Source organism: Verruconis gallopava, assembly GCF_000836295.1.
Source record: "Verruconis gallopava strain CBS 43764 unplaced genomic scaffold supercont1.12, whole genome shotgun sequence".
In the NCBI taxonomy this organism is placed as follows: domain Eukaryota; kingdom Fungi; phylum Ascomycota; class Dothideomycetes; order Venturiales; family Sympoventuriaceae; genus Verruconis; species Verruconis gallopava.
This window is the reverse complement of record NW_015622148.1, coordinates 521,826-546,616: the sequence shown is the minus strand read 5'-3', so window position 1 is coordinate 546,616 and position 24,791 is coordinate 521,826. Positions and strand designations below refer to the sequence as shown.

The following is a 24,791-nucleotide window of genomic DNA, read 5'->3' as shown; positions in this document are numbered from 1 at the left end:
ACTGAAGTTCGTACGTCCTGATCGTTCTAGAATCTCGTCGTTCCATGTACCTTATCTCTCTCTCTCTCTCTCTCTCTCTCTCTCTCTCTCTCTCTCTCTCTCTTTCGGCGATGGCGTCAACAGACCCAGCCGCACCTTGTTTATTCATGGACGTAATCCCAAAATGCTGCCTCGCTTGGTAAAAAACAAAGACTTACCATTTCACTGTAAGGTCTACTTGTCACTTGATTCGCGCTGTTAGCTAGGCCCGGGCGAGCGAAGATACGAGTCCCCTGAGCGCCATCTTCCGTGCGCCTGTGTGTTGATTTACGTACAGTTTCGGTGCGGTTAGTTCTAAGCCTTGGTGGCGTCGGCAGGCCAAGATATCCTCACGCTTTTATTCGGGGACATGCATGAATCCTTGTTCTAGAAATGCATCTGACTCGAGGGGGCGCGTGGCGGTGGCCAAATATCTTCGGAACAAAAAGAGTGGCATTCAGAAAGGTCAGTGTAGCGACATGATCGTGAGCTCGTTGGTAATAGCTTCGAATTCCGTCACAGAATGATCAAAGTTATTCTGAGCCCTGCCGTTCAACTCGAATACTACGATTTCTGAGTTCTGTATCTTGTGCAATGCATGGGGTATTATATCAATGCAATAATCATTGTGGAGAACCAATGACCAATTTTGAGGTTATGAGAGCATCCCGTGACAGAAGCTTCATATCTCGACAAAGCATGCAAGTTTATTCTGGACTTGATAAGGGCCAAATCAGATGCATTACATTCATGATTATCCTACAGCCATCCGCTTGATACTTCGTCAAACCGATGGTGCCCAAACACTCCGACAAATGCTATCCGCCGTTTCATGCGATCGTGCGCAAGATTAACCAAGGAAGTGAACGCCAAAGTTTATGCAACCGCTTTCCCATCGCTTTCAGCTTCCTCCTTAGGTGCTAAAATTAAAAATGCTGAATAGGGCTAAAAAATAGGGTTTCTTCGTCCGTCAATGCTTCGTTGTGGGGAGGTATGCGTAAGATGCATCAAACAGGGTATTTCATGCAGACCGAGACCGCAGACTATCTGAGACGTGCGAAGGCGTGCTATTTAGGTTCCAGGTAACGTCCAGTCGACAAGGGAGAGCGGTGGAGAACATCGGTAGGATGTTTGAGTTCAAATCCGTCAATCGTCCTCGTCCTCGTCGTAACTACCATCATCATCCACTTCCAAACTCTCGAGAGCTTCTTTAATGGCCGGGCTTGCCTATTCCAATGGTCAGGTGCTATTCATCTCGCGAGGAAAGTGATGTGATGCATGTAATGACGTGCAAAAAGGGGCGACACTCACCTTGGGGTCTAACTCCAACGCAATCGTCATTTCTCTGATCGCACCGGCCCGATCACCCATCAATTTCAAACATCGTCCAAGTAGGAAATGCACCATGCTTTCTTCTGGGGCCATCTCCCTCAAAATGTCCAATTCGCCCCTCGCTTGCGCCAGTCTTTCTGCGCGTCCCGCTCCAGTCGACGGCATTTGCGCCAATCGCATCAACGCCCTTGCCTTCATGAATCGGGCTTTTGCAGACCTTGGATCCATTTTCACGGCCCTATCATACCATGCAAGTGCTTCTTTAACACGTCCTTCACCACGAGGATCAAGGACCCAGCCTGCAGATGCACCTGAAGTGCTATTTCCTTCACGACCAAGCTTCTCGCACACATGTCCTAGGCATACCGCAAGTACACCATTGCGTGGGTTTACATTCCAAGCAATACGGTAGTGCCGTTCAGCGATGTCATACTTGCCAAGTTTCTCGTAAACAGAGCCCAGACCGTACCAGCCAGCGTAATGGCGAGCGTTCGAAGCTATGGCTTCGCGGTAGCAGGTCGTCGCCTTGTCAAACTCTTCTTGTGCAACGTGTTCATGGCCCATAAGCGTCCACGCGTATGCGCCTCCACCCCTCGGTCCCTCTCCCTCGCCACCAGATGTCGAGGAGAGCTGTGTGGCCCGCCTGAAGCATTTGATGGCCTTCTCATGATCGCGCTGCAGAGAGAAGGAATTGCCCAGAGCAACCCAACTCTCTGGAGCTAGACGATCCAGCTGCACAAGTTCGTGCGCCAGATATGCGAGCTCGATCTCGCGCTTGAGGTGCCACAGCACTGTAGAATAAATGTGCATATCTTCAATCCATGCACTTTCACTGGCAGAAGCGTTGCCAAAACTGTCTCTCATGCTCGCCACACTTCCGCCAACGGGCAGCTTCCGTACGCGTGCAAAGACATCTGCAGCTTCTTTATATTGTGCTCGCTCGTAAAGCGCTCGTCCCATCTTTGCAAGTACCCAAGGTGTCTCACGCTGCGCGCTCGGAAGCGTCCGAAACACATCGAGCGCTTTTTGCGAGTTGAACCGACTCAAGTTGTAATATCCTTCACCCAGCTTCGAAAAGAGATCCAGAAGCCATTTCAGTGCGTCTTCTTCCTGCTGTTGAGCAACATTCTGCTCGATCACTATATTCTGATGTCCAGTATTACCAGTTCTTGTCTCGCGCACCGTGCTTGCCGCGGAGGCCGGTCTCGAGCTTTCCTTTCCCTCAACCAAATCTCTCTCGCTAGGTGCGAGCATTTTCCTATTGCCGCTGACGACTCTCCCCACTGTACTCGTCCCTGCCCTGCCTCTGGTTCCTGTGGCTCGTGCCTTCGGCAAAGTTGCATTTTTGTCCTTTGCATCAGATTTACTTAGGACCCCTGCAAATCTGCTTCCAATACTTGTGCTGCTCCCGGTCGTCCTCGCGGTACTTGCAGCGGTGCTGGCACTCACTGAATTCTGGATGCGCGTACTCCTTCGTATACCTTGACTGGAGGCATCGCTACTAACGCTACTGGCCGTATGGACTGGTGGCGGCGGCGGCTGTCCTGAAATAGTCCGCTTGTGAGTTACTGTGGGAATGCTGGATGCTGTCGCAGATCTGCTCGCTCCATCTCCACCGTCCTGATCCGGCTTTAGTCTCCCTCTCGTAGTCATAGCCCTTATTTTTGGCGGGTCGATCAGATCTGCCAATCCTTGCAGTCCAGTCTTCTTTCGGGGCGGAGCCGGGGGTGCCTCGCTATCTGCATGATGAGTCTCATCCATGCTTATATCTTCGTCGAAGCGCATGCCACTTCCATTCGTAGCTATTGGCGTGTTCCACTCTGATACTTGAGAGAGCGAAATCCCTGACATATTACTACCGTTCAGACGGGACATTAGATTTGTACCGCCATGATTGAGGCCTGGATCTACGGCTGAGCGAGGTGGGTTGAAAGGATCGTAACCACCAATTGGGGTATTGGGATCATTGTTTGTGGATCTCGAGGAAAGGGCCTGGGGTTGCTGCTGCTGTACAGATTGCTCAGATGGTAGCTCTGCACCTGTCGGAAAGAATCCCCGTCTCAGGTCGTCAGTCAGCTTGAAGACGTTGGCCGTCCGTATCGGAACACCTGTGAGATGGTTAACACTACAGTTGTCCCACATCATGTCCAACGGCTAGTGCGTACCAGCATCGCATAGATCAATAAATGCGTCCCACATGAATGGGTTCCCCTTGAGACTTTCGGCAAAATATTCTGCGGCTTTCTTCTCTTCGCCATTTGCCCTGAGCAGCTTTGCCATCAAGTTACACACAGCAGGAGCATCTGGCCCAAGTTTTCGCTCTCCTTCCGTGTGCTTTCCCCAGTGATTACGACCCTGCCACACATTCCTACACCTCTCTAGCGCAGTGATGCCTTCGTTATAGCGTCGCAAAGCTAGACACGCCTGCGCGAACACGTATGCGCAGCCAAGAACGGCAGAGGCTGATGCCGATGTTGCGTTGTTGCTGCTGCGTAGCCGCACATCTTTCGAATAATCGTACGCGGCGCGAAACTGCCCGAGCTTGAGATGGCACTGAGCGAGCAGATACTGTGTCTCAGGAGATCGGGGGTCTAGAGCGTATAGTCTGCCTGCGAGAAAAAGAGCATTTGGAAGTAGGTCGTTATCCAGGTTGTAGTGAACCAGATTCCGGAGCTGGTTAATAGCCGTCGCGGCATGCGGCGACGGATTCGTTACCATTGCGGTACGGGAACTGGAGTCCGAGGCCAAAAAGTGCTTGTACGTTGTGGAAGGAAGAGAGGATTATTTACGTGGTTGCTGCCGTGGGATACATGGGTCGGATCTAGGCGTGCTAGATGGAAGGAATGCGTTGCGGTGTTGTTGTGGCGGAGGGGACGTAAACCTGAGATGGACAGAGGGATCACGACTGTGCAGGCGGGCGGTTAATCGTGGCGTCGTTCCTCATGGGGGCCCAGCAACCGACTTGCAACTGAAGTCAAGTTGTGACGTGCGGTGGGCCGTGGACGTGTTAGATTGGGGGAGACGGATTCGACTTTGTTATTGTTTTCTTCAGCAGCAAGCTCGCGATGTTGGTGTACCAACCACAGCGTAGCCCGTGGTCTGGGCGTCCTCAGCCTCAGCGAAGACTAATCGAGAGCGCCCAGCCAGCCAGGCACCGCGAGCTTCCCTCACAACACAACCAGTGTCCTCTGCTCAGACCTACCTTTGGCGCTCATCCTCACCCGGCTTGCATGGTGAGCTGTCGCTGCAAATCACGGGCATCAAACAACCTCGTCGAACATCCTGGTTCGCCGCTGGTGGCTTCAGCTACGGAAAAAGTTCACTCGTCAAGGGAACAGCTCGATTCGAGCAAAATTGCCCTGCCAATCTGGCTTTAGCCATCTAGCACCCCCGCCAGAAGCGTCCCGCAGGAAGCTATGGCACAAGTACGTTTGAAATTCTGACCTCTCGTCAAGAATCGGGCTGACTTGAGCTTGTCAGAAAGCCAAAAAGGAGCTCGCCGCACGGAATGCTGCCAAACTGAACCAGACCCTCTACTTCTCAATCTCGGTCCACACGTTCTTTATCCTGCTACGACTTCTACTCTTCCGTCACTCTTTCACGACTCGCTCCTTGATCCTATATCTCGTCCTTTCCACTCCCTCCTTCCTCATCCACTTTTGGTTGGAGAGAATCGGACGGCCGACATATACGCCACCCTCTAGCTCATCAACAAGCGAGAAAGGCGACCTGAAAAGTGCAGGCGAGGATCTCGATGCCAAGGGACTGACTGAGTTCTTGTGGGATGTCACATACTGGACGTGGGGGTGTGTAGTGTTTGCCGCTGCTTTCGGCGATCGGGCATGGTGGCTCTATCTTGTCATACCAGCCTACGCGGTCTACCTAGCATACACTACTTTCATGGGAGCAAAGCGGGGTATGGCTGGGTTCGGAGGAATTTCACAGGGAGAAGAGGGGATTAGCAGTGGTGTAGGAAGTAAGAGGCAGATGAAAATGGAGAAGAGAGGCGGTCAGAAGGCTGTTTATAGATGACGAACCCTTGGCTAAATGTTGAGGTGGTCGACAGCCGTCCTTGAGACCCGTGATGTGCAGAAAGTCCTAAGCAGGTTAAACTCTCTCTACCGGATCTCGTACCCAGGTGGGTGTAAAGAAAGCATCGACGGGTCGAGGAGTCGAACATTAAATGAGATCACAGAATTCCAAGTGAGTGTCCAGCATCGTACCCGGAAGGCAAGCAGATTGGTGCCGTCAGTCCGCTGCGTCGAAATCCACGCTGGTGATCATCTACTGGCATTATTACCGTTAAAAGACGCTCAGTTTGGCGCAGTCCTGAGCACAGAGAGCCTTATGGTTCATGGTCGCATTCGAACATTACCGAAAGGAAAGCACAGAGCCGGATCAGGTTAATTCGCTTTCGAGCTTATGGGTACATCGAGAAATTTGTTGCAACCACAGATGTCTTGAGAACTTTCGCTTTAGTGCTCGGTTGAGTTGATCGTGTTGCTGATGCTGCACGTCAATGTCTTAAAGCTGTTCAGTCCTGTTCTAGATCGACTCAACATATTCGTTATGAGCCAAATCACCATGTTTTAGGTTGTGCTCGCGTTGAGCCAAACCAAGAGTCATTTGGTACACTTGGCTTCCAACAGCGAATCTACCTTTGATTTCATCCGCCAAGTTTTGTGTTCATCTTGTTCATATCTATCCACCACGTCAATCTCTTGTGTTCAACGAAAAGAAGGCAATGTTCAGCATTTTTATGATGACAGCGTACGGAACATTCGCTTTCTTATCAATCTCAGTGCACCTATTTTGTCGCAGTACAAAATTGTGATTCGCTAACAAAATAGTCATGAGGCTGAAACGAAGGATTCATGCAGCCAAAATTTTGGCCGCGTCTCTAGCCCTTATCTACCAATCGTCTCTCGCCTCCTCAATATACTTATGACGGGTTTAAACGTGTTTGCGATGTTCCCCATCGGTTTTGCTCAATTGCGTTCGCGCGCGCCTAGGTACTTTGTTCTAAATGTCAGCGGCTATCTTTAAAGGTTTCACTCCCTGGGTCTGAAGCGTAACAACTACTCTTCGTATTTCTCTCATTTTCTTTTGCGTGAGCGCCTCTTCATATATGTTTTGTTAGTTTTTATGCTTTGCATCCACTTTCGATTTTTCCTTCCGGAGTTTGAAGGGAAATAGAATACCATAGCATCCAGAAAAGCACCCTTCCCACGGAGACGGAGTATGTACAGAACGCACAAATACATGCAAATGAACAACGATATGAAACGATCGAAATCTTCAATCGAATACGTCGAATCAGAATCGTTCATCACTGAGAATGAGGGCGTTCAGGGTGTTCCGGGCAGAAAATCGAGATTGCCAGTGCAAGATGTCGTCTTTCTGGTCGCGCAGTTCATCTGTCTTGCTGCTGCGACAATTTCAATCTTCTGGCCACCCGCCGCCATCATGCTTGGACAGGTGAATCAACTCATCGCCATCGGTTTTCTCTTAGCAGTCATGGGCCTCATATTTGACAATCTGGCTAAACAAGCAGCTCTGGTGTTTGCGGCCAGTTCTAGGAGATCAACTGTTCAGGATTTTGATGCCTTTATGCGTAAGGATCTTACGGCATCTCAAGTGCATTGGCAAGTTAGAGTTGTGCTTTTGATGCTCGTCAGCCTTCCTCTGGGCCTTGCTGCGGCTTATAAAACTTTCACGGGAGGAAACACTACGCGGCTAATCGTGGCGGGGGAGGGCGCATTCGGCTTTACGGCACCTCCTGGCAAGCAACGAATTGGTGATGGCTTGTCTTTACTTTCTGACCTGTATATTCCTTTCTGGATCGATCCGGCTATGAATCGGACATACGGCTACGCCCTTTATATTCGTGACAACGAGACAGCAGTTATCGTAGATTGTCCTCTTCCAGAGTATATGGCAAAATCTGACTTCTCGAATAAGCGGGCAACAAACCATTCGCTTACGAGCAAAAGTGAACGCAACTGTGTCTCGGATGATCAATCCTACAGATGAGGAGCGAGCGAGCGAGGATTATTGGATGAACTTGAGCAACCAATACGGGCTAGCTCGCGAAGCCATTGGCGGAATCGATGGAGCCACAAGTTCATTATGGGCTGGAACGGACAGCTCAGGCGTTGCGACCAACTACTCCGTCATATTCCTAGCACAGTGGAATAGCACTAAGAACGAAACATTTGAATCAGAAGCCATCCGAACTGTTGTTACACGCGAGGAAGCCAATGCTGAATGGGTTATCTCGACAACCAACCTTACTCTAACCAACGTCGAACTCTTGCCGAATACGCAACTTGCGGACCAGGACATCATTCAGAGAAATACGTTGAGTGTGCAGAGTATATTCAGTGCCTTTCTGGGCGAATACGACTGGCATAATCGTGCCGGAGCTTTCAGCCAACCATATCCTGCTGGAACAGTCGAAAAGCCTTTGTGGTACCAACCCGTGAATACTGTACCGTCGTTGGCGGCTGCAATGGTATGGGCGAGGATTTCCAGTTTGGATGAACCCAGCCGTCCTCATGTTTCCTGGAAAAACATTACAGGCTACAGCAAAGCTGTGAACGATATCAGGACCGTACAAACTTATCCGACGCTGAAAAGGAGCCCACTGTTGATGACCTTGCTTCTGGTTCTTCCTGTGCTTTCCATTGCTTGTCTGGCGCTCAAAGCGATATACTCTGATGTGCCGGTGGGAAATAACTTTAACAGCATTGCCATGCTTGCCGCAGCCGATCTCAGCACTCTTAAAATCCTGAGAGGCGCGGGGTTGACAGGTACATTGAGGAGAAAGATTCCTGTCGCGTTCACGGTGTGCAAAGATATTAGGGATAGCCGAAAAAAGGTTGGCAAAGTCGTAATGACACTAGGTTCACGGTCAAGTCAGCAAGACACCGTTGAAAGTGATATGCTGTATTATTGAAGACATTATTTGGCATTCACTTTCCCGTTCATCAAGTCGAAGACTCTACGCGCAAAAGATCAACAAGAATACTTAAAGTCGATTGAGAGCCCGTCTTTAGCGAATACCACGGTTTTCCACTAATTTCTTCGCATAGACTTGTCGACGGAATACATTTCACCTCTGTCAATGCATTTGTTATTGTTATCAGTACACTGAATATCACAATTCCTGTAAGATACCATCAAAAATACATTTGAATGGGTCGAAGAGCTCATCATAGTGTTATAATAGACACTTCCGACGCTTCTGTCTGAAAGTGGAGCATAATGAAGCGTTATGTTTGCCCACGCGTTGACGACCTGGTCGCTAGTAATGTTTTAGAATGAGAAAGTGATGACTGAATTAATAGATCTACGTATTTACCGCTTCCGTACAATGTTGAGTAACGATAACATGCTGAACCATGAGGTCAATTTGCTTCCGATTGTTGAAGATTTTCGTCCAAAGTTGTCAATGCCGAGGGCGGACCCTGCAATTTTTTCCGAAGGATTTGTGAAAATTAAGGCCGCATCACAAGGACAAACCTGCTGTTGAGACACCAACCAATTAGAGTATCCATGTCACTTCAACATTTAAACCAATTTCTATTTAATGCGGCTTCGAATCGCTAGAACTACCAGAGCTTTTTGAGAATACGTTCGTCCTTTGCGCTTTAGGCGCAGAATTCTATCCATTACTCTCACCGCTCCTCGCGATACAAACTTTAGACCTCAACGATGATCGTCCTTCATGCCTTCATAAGATACATAGCCGCACCAGTGCTCATTACAAACGCAATATTATACACTCTTGCATTCTGTCTTCCTTCCTCCCTAGCGAACGGTCATCCCAAGCGGCTAGCGACTTTTTTCGCTCGAGCCTTCGCCTTCATATGGTCGTTGCTACTATGCGCGGCGTACGGTATTATAATATCATTGGTGCTCAGGTTTATAGGTAAACCCGGATTAGCACAATGGGCTGTAGCTAGGGCGTTTAAGTATGTGATGTTTTTGTCCACCGGCGTGTGGATTACGATAGAGGATGAGTTTGGGGGTTTGAAGACGAGGCCTATGGTCCTTATTGGCAATCACCAGACGTGAGTGCACATTTCACTCAAAGCTCTTGCTTTTTGGCAAGACGTACTTGAGATTATTTCGACCCTATGACCAAGGCTAACGATACGCCTTAGTGAGCTCGACATCCTTTTCCTTGGACATCTGTTCCCACCGTACACATCCGTGACAGCAAAAGCGAGCCTAAAATGGACACCAATGCTGGGCCAGTTCAGTGAGTTGTTATTCTGACGTAGAGAAGGGTGCTTCTTCTGATTTGTGTCTAGTGTGGGCCTCGAAGACAATATTTATCGATCGCGCAAACTCCAAGTCTGCTCGAGCGGCATTCGATGGTGCCGCGAAAGAGATTAAATCCTCCTATCAAAGCGTTTACATATTTGTCGAGGGAACAAGGTCATACAGCGTTGAACCTACACTCCTACCTTTCAAGAAAGGTGCTTTTCACCTCGCCATACAAGCTCAAGTACCTCTGGTACCTGTCGTGTGCGAAAATTACGCTCATATACTTGTCATGAAGGGAGGATGGAAGAAGTGGAAGTTTGAGTCAGGCACAATTCGGGTGAAGGTGCTTGAAAAGGTAGAGACCAAAGGGTTGGACGCTACAGCTGTCGATCGTCTCTTGGAGGAAATTAGAGAGAGAATGCTCAGCACGATAGTGCAATTAGGAAGGGAGAGAGCTCAAACGCAATCGCATATTGCCATGGCCGCAAACGGCAAGAAATATCTATAATACTGTCCTTTTAGGATTGTTTCTGCAGCAGGGCGTCGTAAAATTTTACGTGATCAGATTTTAGATGATCATTCGGATGATGAGATGAGTTTATGCATGGCATGCCTGGCATGATTGTACAGATTGTACAGGACATTGGAGAAGGTCTATTCTCATTGAGCATAATTTGTATATACTTCGAATCTTCTACATATTTAAATTTCAGCCTTGAAATTGCAGCGAAAGCGTCAGTACTTAAAGACGGGTCCGCAAACAACTGACGATACTCAAATGATCTTTCAATAATTATTCTGTAAATAGTACTCTAGGAGCCTCAGTCAGATAGCTTACGCTGTTCATTAATGATCGCCTGGCGTCTCCTATGGCAGGCCATGTCTATATCGGTTCAGCGATTGTGTGCGCCAATCAATCACGGACGCCCAGTCTAGGTTTACCGAAGCTGCTTGGAAATGTCAAAACGCGTCGTTATCCAATTTCGAATTGGACTTGTTCAAGCACTATGCCGACGATACTCCTAAACCAAATCCGTGGGAATGTGCGGCTTTGCCGCACATTGCGTGCACAAGCTTGACTAGCCGACTGATATTTTCCCACTTAGATCTACAATTTAGCATTTCCCAACTCCTTGAAAAGGTCACAAATCGGGAAGATTTTTAAAATAAATCAACCTGGTGCTAGCTTGCCGAGTTGACAATCGTCTTATTTACAACCTTGAGCCGAAAGTTGGCATGTGTTCCCGCAAGCTTACCCCTATCAACATAAGCTTAAGTCTATGAAAGTAACCTCTGCGCGTACTCCTCCTTCTTCTGATTCTCGATGCATGTGCCTGGCGTGCAACCCTATCCTAGGAGGAATCTTCATATTCCTATGTGCGTGCTGAATGTGTCTGTTTCAAGCTCCTTATGATGATCGCCGCACATTTTCCTTGCCATGCTAGCGCCTTGAATATGCATGTTCAGATATTTCGGTTGTATCAGAGCAAAGAGAGTAATGAATGCCTCAAGGGACACGAATCAAGGTTCCTTGCCGGGAAATATAGGTGACAAAATTTCCGACTTGACAATACTTCTGCATCCTATCTTTTCATACAACTGTGCTTTTAGCGTCTTTTGGAGCTAGAGATCTAATTGACATTGTATCAATGAAACCGCTGATTCCACAAAATCGTACGGGCGCAGTCGTACGACCCGGAACAATACTAGGCCAAGAACAGAGCATAGACAGAGAGAGCGAGAAGAAACTACTAGACATTACTATTGAGGAAGTTGAAGCTGCAAACACTTCTAAAAAGCCTTGGGTTGCCATCCGCGGCAAGGTTTACGATTTGACAGCGTTTTTGAATAAACATCCCGGCGGCAGCGACTTCCTTCTCGCCTCAATAGGACGAGATGCAACGGCAATGTATGAGAGCATGCATGACGAAAAAAAAACACAAGAATACTCAGGTGTGTGATTAAGGTTCACCATCGATCGGATTTGACTGACTAGTCGAAAGCAAATATCTTATTGGCAATCTAAAAGGGGCAACTAATATGCTAGAATATCGCAAGGAAAGCGCTTTCTATAATGACGTGAAGAAGGTTTGCAACTCATAGGACCTAGCAACTGCGCAGAAGTACGTCTTAACGCATCATAGCGTATCGCCGCATTATTCAGGGAAATAGGAATCGACCCCAGGGAAGCTCCTGGAATGACCCTGAGATATTTATTCGTTTCTGCCGTATTTCTCGCCATGTACGTGTCTATGTTTTCGAAACCGACTGCTTGGACGCGAGCTTGGATTCCGTGGCTTTGTGCCATTATTACCGGTTGGGCAGGAGCAATGATGGGGTTCTTATTCCTGCATAATGGATGCCACGCTAACTTTACAAAGTCCCCCAAGGTCTGGAATGTGCTTCGAAGGTTGTATGAGAGCTTCACTGGACTCATCACGCTTGTATGGTTCTACCAGCATGGACTTGAGCACCATCCGTACACAAATATTGTTGGAGCCGATCCAGATATCATCTCGGATGACCCAGGCTTGTTACGTGTCCACGAGTAACAGCCTTGGCGGAAGCACTATGGGTGGCAGAAGTGGTATTGGCTTCCCGTATACAGCCAGCTGATTCTCTCGAGGAAATTGACGGAATATAAACAAGTCTTCGTTGACAGGAAATATAAGCATATTAAGATCAACCCGCCGCGGCTTCGGAATATGTTTGGTCAGCTGTTGTTCTGGTAAGTGGAGAGTGGTGTTGTCTGAGCTCAAGTCCGTTAACGGAAAGCAGTCGATTTACGCAGCTCATCATTATCTAATACCGTACTACTATTTTGAAATCTCGCTGCTTAGGCTGCTGGCTCTCCACACAGTCTCAGATTTATTCTGGTCCATATACTTGACGCTCATCTTTCAGGCCTCGCATGTCAACAACGAAGTTGCTTGGCCGAACCCTTCAAATGCAAACGTCGAAGACTGGAAGCAGTCTGATTGGGCGGCACTGCAAATCGAGTCATCTCTGGACTTCGCGCATGGGGATTTCTGGACTACCTTCATGTGCGGCAGCTTGAACTACCAAGCTGTGCACCACCTATTTCCATACATCAGTCAGTACTACTATCCGGAGATGGCACCAATCGTTAGGGATGTTTGTGCAGAATATGGAGTCGGATATAATTTGAAGGACAACATATGAGGCATGATCAGGGCACATGCAGACCGCATTTACATGTTTGGCGAGGAGAACTTGGTGCTTAGACGAGAAGTGAAGACCCTCGTACCATGATCCTTGGAGAGGATCAGGGGATGTGATCCAAGGCTGGGGCCGTTGCTCAAACAGAACGACAAAGTTGCACCGCATTCGCACGTGCCGGTGCTGCGCCACGTGGCTGCTGCATGACCTCATTAAAATGGGATTTGGGATACGGACGCGTTCCGGGATTGTCCTTGACTTCTCCCACCTAAAGCTCAGGAACGTGTCATGTACAGGAGAATTGTCGCGACAGCGCGACTTTATTGACAGCTTTCCCATCTGCTTCTTATTTTTTGCTTTTCAAGCGTGGTTTTTCGAACCCAAGACATGGAATTTATTTACCGATCAGACTTTCGTGCATGCTACAGATTGTCACTCTCCCCTGCTAAGAAGTCATAGCAAATGGCGTACAAAATATTCACTTTCCAAGGCAGCATAGCTGCCTTTCTGCTACTATCATCGTCATATGGATTTGGCACCATCAATGAGCCTGGTCTTATTGGGCAACATTGCGAGCATGAGAGAATCACGAGGGCTGCATTTGCATGCCACCCAGGAAACATGGTGTCAGATGGAAGATGCTTCGAGCCGCTCAGTCTGGACCAGCTAGCTGGAACATCGGGACCTGATGGATACGTTGGCCAAGGCTCAAACGGAGCGGTTGGGGCCCCAGACATGTTGGACCCAGTACCAGAAGGCCCGGAAGCACATTGCGATAATGCAGATTTCTTGGATACAGCATCGTTGGGTTTGGGAGACGTCTATCCTCGTACTAGAGAAGAAGCGACTGCATCATTGCAGGCTTGCGTGAATCATTTGCGACTGCGATTCGAAGAGGGGATCGATGCAGCCGATAAAATTGTTGACGAGGAAGCGAGAATTTTTGCTCCCCATGTGGACTTGTCCATGGCGTATTGCAGATTCTCCTTCCCGGACTTGCAGATGCATATGTTTTCAAGATCTAAATGCTCCGCCATAGAGGGTTTCGGACGAGCGTTGCATGGCGTTCAGGATTTTTACGCGCATAGCAACTGGGCAGACGATGCAAAACCTCCATTCGGCCTGGCGAACCCTCCCGGACTAAATCGCAAAGATTATCCTGATTTCCTCGACTTGCGAGGAGAAAATGAGATCAGCGAGCAAGTTCCATACAACCTTTCCACAGGTTGTTTTGGTGGTATTCTGACTGATGGCCCAGAAGGGAAAGCTGGGCATCCCCTCGAGCCAGGTTCCAAGGACTGCTCAGGCCGCATCACTCATCACACTCTAAACAAAGACAACGGTATCATTGATCCTGTGACAGGAAGCACCGAGAGTCCTGGACCCGGTACACCACGCAGCGATTTTCCAGGCAATTTTGAAAGGGCAGTTTCTGCAGCCATTAGAGATACTCGTCGTCAGTGGCGTCATTTTAGGGAGGAAATTCGACGAACGTATGGTACAGAACGTGGAAATGTTATAATATGTGCACTTGTGCGGGATAATCCTACCACAGACTGCTACGGTCGTCGCGTCGCGGTTATCGAGGATGTTGAGATGGCAAAGGGAAATTCCTATCGCATCGCGGAGATGCAAATGCCTGTACACAAGTGGCTTCAAGAAGAGCTTGAGGGCAAGCCACATGATGAAGGTCCAGGTGAAGGCATCACTAGCCAGAATGCAACTAAAAGTCGAGGGTCTAGTAGTGAAATGAATAGGGCAGCTGCAGCAGATGCAGAAGGCGGAGTCGAGCACGTGAACGTCTTGCCTGTTGTTAACGAAGGGCTGGACTTTGCAACCGTCCTGACGGATCTTCTGAAGAATACGACCGGATTGCCCACCAACAAGACTGCTATAATTGCCTTGACCAGCACTAGGAATTTACATCTCGGAGACCAGGTTACCCATATTCGACGTGCTGCGGAAGAGCAGATTCGCGTGCATCTGGGTTTGCTGCCGCCCTCTCAGCCACATGTTGGCCCAATGGAGGATGTTGAGATTGCTCTCGGCAAAGCCAAGGAGGAAGAGCTTATCGCTGCAGTGTTAGAAACAGGCGGAACGTATAGTGTGCTTCACAGTCAACACGCCGTCGCGAGTTTTCTCGATCATGTTGTTTCTCGTGGTTTGACCCAGTACGACAATGCCCGAGACACAGCGACGCTCTTATTGCCAGGCTTATCCATAGGAGACTACGTTACACCTCTTTCCGAGCCAAGACGCTTCCAGTTCGATGCCCACGCGATGGACAATGTAGTAATTACAGTCTCACCGATATCTTCGAAGCTATCATTAAACGTTCGTGTGCGGCATGTACGCAGAAATGCAGTCATCACAGAGCTCGACATAGGCTTGAGCCGAAACGCAACCTTTCGAGCAGAGGTAAGCATCGACGATATTCCTCGTGGTGATGCATGGTTCGAGCTTGAGGTCACGCATATAGAAGGCGATGGTTTACGAGGGAGCGGCTTATTTGAGGTGAACGTAGAGTCCGAGGACGTTGGTCTAAGTGATGCAGATAAATTCGATAAGAAGAATGGATACAAGCATGACGATCATGATGAACTCTGAGCGGAACAGATGACTGATATAGATCGAAACTCACGATTTCATTCATTAACATACGTATTCAGACAGAGGGATAGCCAACCTTTTGGCATTAGACATTTGCGCAGCTTTTTTTATAGAACGGTACGAAGAGCAGACATAAAATTATTATTACGCCAAGCATAGAAACTGCCAGTTCAATGTATTAGGTAGCTAGAATAAATCTCGTCTGGTGATTCATCCTTCTGGTTGAACGAAAGATACAGCTTTCAACATTGTGGACATTCAACTTGATGAGCCGATTGAGTGGTGAAATGAAAAAGATTTAAGACATTTCGTTCAAGTAACCAGTGTAGCATATGCATCCGAAAATGGACGGCTGCTTGAAAACAAGAGCAATGGCCTGCTATGTTGACTAGCTCTCTCACAGTAGTGGACTATGATGTCATGTGACGTTAGCAGTAACTTAGCTTTGATTATCCTTAATTCCTCAACTCAGACCTATCTTGTCATCGGCTCTTTTGCGTAATACAAAATGACGGCTCTGAGTGGACATCTTGCCTTGGTCACCGGTGCTACAGGTGGCATCGGCAAAGCGACATGCTTAAAGCTTGCAGCCGAGGGAGTCAACGTTGCGGTCCATTACCACTCTGCCAAAGCCACGGCGGATGAGTTGACGAGGAAATTGCGAGACCTGGGCGTTCAAGCTGAGAGCTTTCAAGCGGATCTGCAGGACTACGATGAGGTCCGGTGCCCTCGATTTTTGCTTTTCCCTTGATTCTCACTACGATTCGATGACTGAGATCACACGCTGATCAGCCTCGCAGGTGCGGAAGCTTCACGCGGCGGTGGAGGAGAAAATGGGCAAGGTGACGATCCTGTACAGCAACGCGGGCACGACGCTGTCCAAGCACAGGCTGAGCTCGATCGACCAGGTCTCCGTCGACGAGTTCGAGCGGACGTGGAGGGCGAACTGCGGCTCCGCCTTTCTCCTCGCGCAGCTGTGCATGCCGGCAATGGAGGCCCAAGGTTGGGGCCGGGTGATTTTCTGCAGCAGCGTCGCCGGTTTCACGGGCGGCGTCGTCGGGCCGCACTACGCGTGAGTGGCTCCCTCGTTCGGAACGGGGCTCCGGAGCGTCTGTAACTGACATTGGAGTTTTGTTTTTGCATACAGTTCGTCAAAGTCCGCGCTTCACGGGCTGATCCACTGGATGGCGGGAGCGTACGCCAAAAAGGGCGTCACGGTCAACGGCGTGGCTCCTGCTCTGATCCAGGACACGGCCATGCTCCCTGGCAGCAACGACGAGCTGGCTTCCAGTAAGAAGCGGCGCCTTCGCTTCCTATCCGTTTTTCAATGGCTGACTCTCAAACCCAGAGATCCCCATCGGCCGTCTCGGCAAGCCGGACGAGATAGCGGACACGGTGTTGTGGATGGTGAAGAACTCGTATGTTACAAACAAGGTCGTCGCGGTCGATGGAGGGATGTTTGTTCAGTGATGACTTGAGCGATTTGCCTCCATGACGGGAAGATACGCAAAACAGACCGAAGAACGACACGTACTTCAGGAATCCTTACCAAGTCCACAGGCACAGAGACGACGTGGTACGTCATTCGTTTTGGAGTTCTACATTTTGCCTCAGACATGTTGCATAATGATGGAGACAAAGCCACGCACACTACCGTAATCACTTCACACCCACTAGTCGATCTTATTTGCAATGGGTGGTCACGAGACGGACCCCTTTTGATCATCACCTCCAGCATTGCTGGCTTTCTCCCTCGCGAAAATTTTCGTATTGAACTCAGTCCGACGCTGAATGCACCTGAGAGCAATGAATTGGCGTACAACGCTGAAGTCAACAGTGAATAGATTCAATTAATTATGATCTCTTAATACAAGATGACGATGCAAGTAAAGGCCCTTTACCGTATTCCTCGTTGCCGAGATGCATCTAAGAATAGTATGACAACCCTTGATGTTTTTTTTTTTTCCAGTCGACTATGATTTGTGAAAAAATGAGTTCCAGACAACTGTACGCCGGCAAACCCACACCAGATAGATATGCAACGATCAGGATCAATTTTTACCGTTGGTCATGCAGACCGCCTGCAGTGATATTGTTCAGAAGCAACTCAAGGCCTTCGCCGCTTTCACCGCCTTAGATAGTCATAAGCGCGCACGCTCCACTAGCCACATTTGATTGAGTTGAGAGTCGGATTTCTCTGCCGGGTGGATCGAGGCCATCATTCTAGGACTCGGCGGCGCTGCCGGTGCAGTTTCCGTTGCAACGCCGGAGCTCTGAGGAACAGCTTCTTCGGACGCAACTCCCGAATTCTCAGAGAGGCTCTCCCCGAGGCTGTCGGTGGAGGTGAAACTGTTGACTGAAGAATTGTCGTCGTCGTAGTCGGAGACGACGATTCTAGGAACTTCTTCCGTGACGGTGAACAAGGAGGGCTCTTGCCAGGAGTGGCGATGACCAGAGTGCCTCCTTACCATCTGACGACGAGCAGATCCACCGGAAGCCGAAATGGCAAGAGACCTCTTAGAGGCTGGGATGGGTCGATCCGTGTCTTCATGTTGGGCTCTGAGCCGCTGCTGCGATAGAAAGCCATGCTCCAGCTGGCGGCGGTGGAGGGCACCGTGGTGATGCTTTATATTGCGGTCTGCCTCGACAGAAAAGGACCTGAACTTGTTGGCCTTCCTCTTTTGCGTCTCGGAACCGGCCAAGATGCCAGCATCAAAGTGGAGGTAGTCAGCAAACTGCTCATCCTCGTCCTCGTCTTGAGCAAGGAAGTGTGCCCAAGGCTCGTCGTCGATGTCTGGCAGGGGCTGGCTGAGACTCTTCGACGGCTTCTGCACGTAGCGAATGGAGGGTGGGAAGGAGTGATTCCTGTTGTAAGCGCTGAGGCGGGACATGATGACCGGAGGGATGGTCAGTAGGAAATCTGAGTGCCGGGTCCGGGCAGAACGCCCGCCAGATTTAAGGACCACAATACAGGGGAAACGGAGTCGAAGACGAGGGACGCGAAGGGGAGGCGAAGATGCGAATTCCTTGGGTCGAAGAAGGATGATGTGCAGGCCTATGCCGAAGGTGCAGCATTCAGCTGCAGGCTTTTATATGCATGACCAGTTCATGCGTGAAGCAGAGCCTCCCAGGCTGCGCAAGCGCGGATCGCGGCCTCGAAGGCGATGATTCATCCAAAATAAATCTCGATATGGCCATTCAAATCAAACAGACGACGCCCTGGTAGCTGCCTTGTCCCAGCAGAGGGGATCCAACAGGCTTGCCCTTATTTTTGTTCCTTTGGTTGCTGTTTTACAGCTGCACCAAATCGAGGCGAGGCCCATCCGCGAGGAGCCAGACGCGACGCAGTGGCCGAATTCTCGAAGTCTGCAGAGGAAGATGGAATGTTAGCGGCGCGCATTAAGCGACCGGATGATCACATTTACCACCCACCATGATGGTGAGAAGAGCGTTGCGACGAGTGCCCGTTTAGGCTGAAGGGGGGTAGCGTGACGCGCCCTGTTCCACGACGGCTCCATACACGACGTGCCTGACCTTTTCGGTGTCACCGCCCCAGGCGAGACCGACCGAAGCTGAAAAGGATCGCTCTGTCAGCATTCGGATAAGGTTGAATGTCCATGCTCGTATTTTCGTCTGGAGTGTCAGTAGTGTGGGGTGTGCAGCTGATGTTGGACGCTCTCACTCGAAAAAAAACCTGGGGCGTGCTGTACCCGCCATCCGCCATCGGCCCGGACCAAGCGCAGCCTGCGTTAGTGCCCACTAGGGGCCAGTATCCTCAGCCTTCCAACACGTCCCGCATCGAAAGGAAAAAAGCTTCCTCTCTTCGGCGTGGTCAACTCCATCCTTGTGACGCTGTCATCCTTCTCGGAGTATTTGACCAAAAAAAAATTGCCGGTGCTGGTGAGAGCGGAAGTGTGCGCCTAAGTGTGCATGACGGGACTAGACTATGCGGGCTGACTCAATAACACCTGCAACACCAAGGTGCGAAAAGCATACGACTTCCAATTGACTAGAAGAGTTTGAGAACAAATGATGGATCTGGAGTTAGATCGACGTCAAGATTACTCTTCAATTTGATATGCTAATATGTATGCAGAGCACCACCGTCTCGCTTGACAACTGGTATACCCTCAAATAGTATGCTGCGTGTAGTGTACATTGTAATAGGTGTCACGGATCGAACCACGTCATCAAAAGAATCTGTTTCGAAGTCGTCACAGACATCACTCGATAGCGATGCCAAACTCAGTAGGAGTGTGCAGCAAAGCGCATTTCGGAAGCACCAACGTCAAAGACGGCCACAACGCTCTTCAACCAAGCGTCGCCGAGGATGGAGACGCCGGAACTTCCGGAATCTTGAATAGCAGTGATGCACTTTCCATTGATCTGATTGCTTGGGTCGTTCACTCCAAGGATCATATCCTGGGCGTCAGCGTAGAGGGTTGTGCCTCCAATTGTGACACCAAACTGCGGCGGAGTGGCGCTACAGTCGACGGTGTAGACCTGGTTCTGCGAGTCAAGTGTTGCCTTCGGGCTATAAGCAGCGTTTATAGCCTTGGCAACCTTGGACGGCATGTAGTTGAGCGTGGTACCGCTGTCAACCTGTAGATCACAGTCAGAACCTCACGTGATATGAAGAGCAGGAAGTCAACACACGATATACTGGGCGCTGTTGCTCTTTGAAGCACCTGGGTAGGCGATTGCGTCTGGTGTAATGGTGTAGAAGGAAAGTTCATTGCCGAAATCACTGGAACCGGATAGGACCTCGATGCTCGTCTGGGCGAAAGTGCCGTTGATGCCCTGGACTGGTGGAAGACCACCGAAACTTATGTAACCACCAGAGGAGCCCCGCATCAGAGCAAGCGCGAACGTTGGGGCAGTTAGATTCTCCTTGTAAGCGCTGGTGAAGAATGGATCATACGGGGTACGCTGGCCGCTGGAATCGAATGCAGAAGTGATAGATGGATAAGCCATACCAACTTTCTCTGTATTAGCCCTGTTTTACCCACCTCATTTTGATATTAAACTCACCGAGTCCAGAGGCGACTCCTCCACCTTGCCAATACGCGGAAGTACCAAGAGCCACCTCCTGGTTCGGCACGGTCAAGCCACCAATGGAGACGTCAACGGTCCCCATCTCCCCAGTGACGAATTCACCGTCGCCATAGCTAATGTTGAATTGTTCTCCAGAAATTGTCGATATCTGGCCAGAGTAGCCCGGACCAAACCCGCATTGGCTGGCGCTCTGAGTTTGGCCTTGCGCATCTGTGCACGTGAAGTCGGCAGAAATCAGCCAGGTGTCGGAGCTGCCAGTGTCAAGGATTGCCTGGAATTCCTGGTCGGCCCACTTCATAGATACCAAGTACTCGACACCGTCGGCATTGTTGAGTGAAGCGCTTGGGACATCGGCGTTGATGGAGCGCATCACTGCAATGGCGTTGCTGTGCGAAGCACCGGCATTCTGACGTGTGAGTTGTGCATAGTTGCTTGTGACAACATCTGCACTACGTTCGGCAAAAGCACGAGGGGTGTATAGTTTCATGCCATTAGGAAACGTACGCGGGCGATTGGGAACCACCGCCGCATTTGCCAGCAAAGGTGCGGTGAGCAGACCTGCTAGAGCAATCGAGGTGAGCATTTTAAATCAACGCAAAAGAGAGAGACTGAGGCTCAACGAAGGAAGGTGTGAAAAGAAGGAATTGAACAACACTCTGGAGGAGTAAGGCACTCTGGATTCGGCCTCGGGAATGCTGAACCACGCCCTCTTATACAACATCTTGGTACAGCTTTGCGCTATTGCCTCCGTGAGGACTATGATATTGATGGCCACGCCTTGTTTCAGCTTCTCCAATGAGCCTGCTGCTTCAACGTGAGGGGCCTAGCTACGTGACATCGGTTTGTGCTAGGCAGAAGAATGCTGGTGAGCAAAGTGCATGGAAGCACTCGGCGAAGACATTGGGCTTTGCAAAGGATCGTACTTAGCAGCTAATCACGAGCCGATAATCCGGGTGGATGGAGCCAATGATGCTCAGCATTCGTCTGACTACGGATCTGCGCCACAGCATCTGAGGAAGGTGGACGTCTAATTGGCATGGAATATGGATAGGCGGAGGCAGATCGCAATGATAGAGCCTTGTGAGTATCAACAAGGTAGAGCGTGGCTATCGGCGCACCTGTGATCTTATCCAACAGCGAATGAAGATGAGGCAGGATTGCTTCTGGAAGGTGCACGGAAGGCGTCCCGCATTGGGATGAGATAGTATAACCCGCTAGCTAGGAACAGGGCAACCACCCGTCTACGTCGGCCATTCCCCCATCACAGATATACTGCGTGCAGCGATCGGTGCAATTGTGCACTGCGTTGCGGGCGACCACTGTCAAGGCGTGATGCAGACGTTGTATGCTCGAGGACAAAATCGTCTGGTTACCTACACACACAAACTTCTTTGGAAACAACCATCGGAACCGGATCGAGCAGGGCGAAGAGGGCAGCAAGCCGCGATGGGCCTGCCTAGGCAGAGGCTGCCCCTCGCCATCGCAGGAACTAGAACGCGCAAGGTTGCGCTCATGAGCGTGGGTTGGTAATTTGACCAGGAGGCAAGATAAGCTTCAAGAAGCCATGGTGGTTGAAGCTTGGTGCCCATTCGTTGGCTGAGCAAACGGACCGAGGGGAAAGTGCTCCATCCCGCCAGCCAACCTTTGCACTGTGATTGATTCGCGGATGAGCTTTTTTTCATCTTAGGCCAGCGGCATTGCATGAAGTTTTGGTGCCATTGGGGAAGGTGTTGGCTTGAAACGTCTTGCGGTTGTTTGCAATCTTAACGGCCCAATGAGAGCGCAAATCGCGTGGTGCAGATCTCGACACGTGATAGAGACGATCTGAAGACGATCCGGAGGTGCCGAACACTTGTACACAACCTCCTTGGCAAAAACTGCTGTGGCCAAAGACGCTACCACTGCTTTCACAAACACTAGCATCAGTGTGAAAGTGAGGGAGCCGGCATGAGTTTGCCACAGAAACTCCTGCGTCGTGAGCGCCCGGCGGCCGTTCGCCAACCCCTTAGTTGTCCTCTTTTCCAAGTCCGCAATTACGCTGAAGTCTCATCAATGTCACATCTCTTTTACCAACTTACAAATTCGGCTTATTCTCGCTTTCTTAGCGTAGATCTCAAGTCCTTAGGCTCTTTCGCATCTCTATCATGTCATCATAGGTAGTACCCAACGCAGTGCCTCCTGTTTGATGACTGCAACTGTCTCAGATCACATTGCTTTATGATGGGGCCTGTGCACGAATCTTATCACACACGATTCGCTCAATTGCCTATAGTATCGTGCAAGGAGGTTATAGTATCCAGATCAACCGCCGAACCTACACTCTTCAGCCAATCCATCGCTTCGCCCCCGCCGGCATTCCTTGCCCCGCTACAGTGACACCAGGACATCTTGCATTTACCAATCCCGTTCCGATGGTATTGACGACCAAGCTTCCTGGCTGAGGATTCTGCGCTCTAAAGTAGTTGCCTGCGATTGGCCGCGTCACCACATTGGTGGCGGCGAGGAACTGATTGATATCAAAACCCAGTCTTTGCTCTGTCGAATTGCCTCCTTTCGACAGCACGTTCTGGAAGCACGCCGGGACGCTGAAGTTGCTCGGCTGCGCGAAGAGGACTTGCACGTATCGATGTGCCGGTCCAGGCGGCGGGCCTGGTGGCAAGTAATTCGTCTGGCCGACCGAGCTCTGCGTCGAGCTTTTCACGAGTCTCGTCATGTTGCCCGAAAGAGCCTGCGTAACGAGGGAGGATGCATTTGTACCTGGCGCTGACTGCGGCATGATGCCGCCTTGTGACGTAGTATCGATCACCAGATCTGGCTGGAACCAGTGCAACACAGTCGTTCTGATGTTTTGCTGGACCACATCCGTATCGATCATCATGACCATAAATCGTTGTTGCGGATCTACCTGTCCATTTCTTCCCACGAGATTTGCCATCGGCACGGAAATGACCGGTTGAGACTTCGCTTCTTTGATGCCGTGTTAGTGTCAAGAGTATAGGAGGGAGAGCGATCTCGTACGGTCTAAGCTTTGCAAGGCACTTCCGACGGGATCAATGTTGATGGAGGGAAAGGCTACGCCGAGTTTGACCAATGTGCCTGGGGAAAAATCTTGAGGGGTTTGTGCCAGGGTATTAGATATTATCGAGGCCACCAGGGCCAAAATTCTGAGTCTAAAAAGCATACTGGTAAAAAAATCCTGCTGTCCTCAAGACAGAACGCAAATTGAGAAATGAACCTAGCGAAGGCAGAGCCAAGATACGACTTCTGACAGGAAAAGCCCAGCAGACGACACAATCAAAGCAGAAGTTCACACGCGCCTTGCCTAGTATTTGAGTGCTCCATACTCTCTCGTCGCTGCCGCTACGGGGTTTGAGGCTGCCGAAAGTTGAAACGACTCTTCAGACGACTTGTTGTCTCGGCATCGCCAAGTCACGTTGCGATTAGCTCGCAGATGCAAAACACCCAGCGTGCACAGCCTTCGCTGCAACTCAACACACGCAATCTTAGACAACAGGTTTTCTTTTAAGAAAGGTCTCGGTCCCGTCAAGATCGATGCTTGGGTCAATCAGTGATGGCCGACCGCGATTTTGAGAGCGAAGGTGGCATATTCCGTCCGTTGTTGGAACTAATTCGCCGCGTCAAGGGAGGAGGTGGGGGGGCCTCAGCTCGAGTCTGTGCGACGTCGACTTGAAATACTATGAGAAGCTGCAAATGCCGGATTTGATGAGATTGGCGAACAGACCGAAAGACAGATCTCTCTTCATGAGCCTGGACATGATCGATGTGGCGATGCTCTCCAAGAATCCTTCCGCTGGCTGTTCAAGTGCTGGATTGTAGAGTTTTGTTTCTTTTTCTCTTCCCATCGGGGCTGTCCAAACCTGACATTCGTCTTAGCATGAGTCAGCCAAAGCACGTTTCACAAAATGAACACTCGACAGGAGCGGTCTGAAAAGGACTCGCGGTGTGGTGAGCTTTTGCGGAAGTTGCTAATGAACCTGGCGCTGCCCGCGAAGAACCTTTCTGCTTGCGTCTTTTCCTTTCTTCCGCTGTTAGTTTTAGTCCTAGCTGTTCTAGCCATAGTTCTTTACAGCCAGTTTACCACTCTCCCTCCTCCCTTTTCGGTGAGTCTACAAGAATAGCCCTAGCCTTGATCTTCATCTTCCCTTGAGTAGATTAGGATATCATTTACCGCTTTGGACATTATGAAGCTACGTCTTGTAGGCTTGAGCTTTCTGCATGGGTCATCATGTTCCCTAAGTTAGTCAATGGGTTAATCGCTGCTGTCAGTACTCAACCACGGCATCTTCCGCTTAACGTCGGTG

General features: G+C 49.9%; 10 protein-coding genes across 11 annotated transcripts; 6 read left to right on the top strand and 4 right to left on the bottom strand.

The window, feature by feature from the left end:
- Window positions 1-677: 677 nt before the first annotated feature.
- On the bottom strand, window positions 678-4,382 carry PV09_04397 (uncharacterized protein). Its single transcript, XM_016357730.1, has 3 exons — window positions 3,516-4,382; window positions 1,330-3,458; window positions 678-1,245 (listed from the first exon to the last, which is right to left on the bottom strand). Exons 1-3 carry the CDS (start codon window positions 4,066-4,068, stop codon window positions 1,165-1,167), a joined length of 2,763 nt encoding a protein of 920 aa, XP_016214522.1. The 5' UTR covers window positions 4,069-4,382; the 3' UTR covers window positions 678-1,164.
- A 126-nt stretch (window positions 4,383-4,508) lies between these two features.
- PV09_04396 lies at window positions 4,509-6,154 on the top strand. 2 transcript variants are annotated; one of them, XM_016357729.1, is made up of 3 exons: window positions 4,509-4,775; window positions 4,831-5,488; window positions 5,546-6,154. In XM_016357729.1, exons 1-2 carry the CDS (start codon window positions 4,767-4,769, stop codon window positions 5,380-5,382), a joined length of 561 nt encoding a protein of 186 aa, XP_016214521.1. In that variant the 5' UTR covers window positions 4,509-4,766; the 3' UTR covers window positions 5,383-5,488; window positions 5,546-6,154. The 2 variants fall into 2 exon arrangements, with proteins under 2 accessions (XP_016214521.1, XP_016214520.1); XM_016357728.1 differs by having other exon boundaries at window positions 4,831-6,154.
- A 476-nt stretch (window positions 6,155-6,630) lies between these two features.
- PV09_04395 (uncharacterized protein) lies at window positions 6,631-8,308 on the top strand (the record flags this gene model as incomplete). Its single annotated transcript, XM_016357727.1, has 2 exons — window positions 6,631-7,280; window positions 7,312-8,308. 2 exons carry the CDS (start codon window positions 6,631-6,633, stop codon window positions 8,306-8,308), a joined length of 1,647 nt encoding a protein of 548 aa, XP_016214519.1.
- A 578-nt stretch (window positions 8,309-8,886) lies between these two features.
- PV09_04394 (uncharacterized protein) lies at window positions 8,887-10,378 on the top strand. The gene is made up of 3 exons (XM_016357726.1): window positions 8,887-9,425; window positions 9,519-9,616; window positions 9,669-10,378. The coding sequence occupies exons 1-3, from the start codon at window positions 9,067-9,069 to the stop codon at window positions 10,130-10,132; spliced, it is 921 nt and encodes a 306-aa protein (XP_016214518.1). The 5' UTR covers window positions 8,887-9,066; the 3' UTR covers window positions 10,133-10,378.
- Window positions 10,379-11,273: 895 nt separating this feature from the next.
- On the top strand, window positions 11,274-12,807 carry PV09_04393 (uncharacterized protein; the record flags this gene model as incomplete). Its single annotated transcript, XM_016357725.1, has 5 exons — window positions 11,274-11,533; window positions 11,628-11,712; window positions 11,769-12,172; window positions 12,233-12,352; window positions 12,465-12,807. 5 exons carry the CDS (start codon window positions 11,274-11,276, stop codon window positions 12,805-12,807), a joined length of 1,212 nt encoding a protein of 403 aa, XP_016214517.1.
- Window positions 12,808-13,062: 255 nt separating this feature from the next.
- On the top strand, window positions 13,063-15,668 carry PV09_04392 (uncharacterized protein). Its single transcript, XM_016357724.1, has one exon. It carries the CDS (start codon window positions 13,267-13,269, stop codon window positions 15,409-15,411), a length of 2,145 nt encoding a protein of 714 aa, XP_016214516.1. The 5' UTR covers window positions 13,063-13,266; the 3' UTR covers window positions 15,412-15,668.
- A 213-nt stretch (window positions 15,669-15,881) lies between these two features.
- On the top strand, window positions 15,882-17,311 carry PV09_04391 (uncharacterized protein). Its single transcript, XM_016357723.1, has 4 exons — window positions 15,882-16,132; window positions 16,215-16,486; window positions 16,562-16,704; window positions 16,763-17,311. The coding sequence occupies exons 1-4, from the start codon at window positions 15,923-15,925 to the stop codon at window positions 16,882-16,884; spliced, it is 747 nt and encodes a 248-aa protein (XP_016214515.1). The 5' UTR covers window positions 15,882-15,922; the 3' UTR covers window positions 16,885-17,311.
- On the bottom strand, window positions 17,229-19,069 carry PV09_04390 (uncharacterized protein). The gene is made up of 2 exons (XM_016357722.1): window positions 18,847-19,069; window positions 17,229-18,780 (listed from the first exon to the last, which is right to left on the bottom strand). Exon 2 carries the CDS (start codon window positions 18,303-18,305, stop codon window positions 17,556-17,558), a length of 750 nt encoding a protein of 249 aa, XP_016214514.1. The 5' UTR covers window positions 18,306-18,780; window positions 18,847-19,069; the 3' UTR covers window positions 17,229-17,555.
- Window positions 19,070-19,659: 590 nt separating this feature from the next.
- PV09_04389 (uncharacterized protein) lies at window positions 19,660-21,052 on the bottom strand (the record flags this gene model as incomplete). Its single annotated transcript, XM_016357721.1, has 3 exons — window positions 19,660-20,016; window positions 20,071-20,393; window positions 20,446-21,052. 3 exons carry the CDS (start codon window positions 21,050-21,052, stop codon window positions 19,660-19,662), a joined length of 1,287 nt encoding a protein of 428 aa, XP_016214513.1.
- A 1,683-nt stretch (window positions 21,053-22,735) lies between these two features.
- PV09_04388 (uncharacterized protein) lies at window positions 22,736-23,650 on the bottom strand (the record flags this gene model as incomplete). The annotated part of the gene is made up of 2 exons (XM_016357720.1): window positions 22,736-23,436; window positions 23,488-23,650. The coding sequence occupies 2 exons, from the start codon at window positions 23,648-23,650 to the stop codon at window positions 22,793-22,795; spliced, it is 807 nt and encodes a 268-aa protein (XP_016214512.1). The 3' UTR covers window positions 22,736-22,792.
- Between the last annotated feature and the right edge of the window lie 1,141 nt (window positions 23,651-24,791).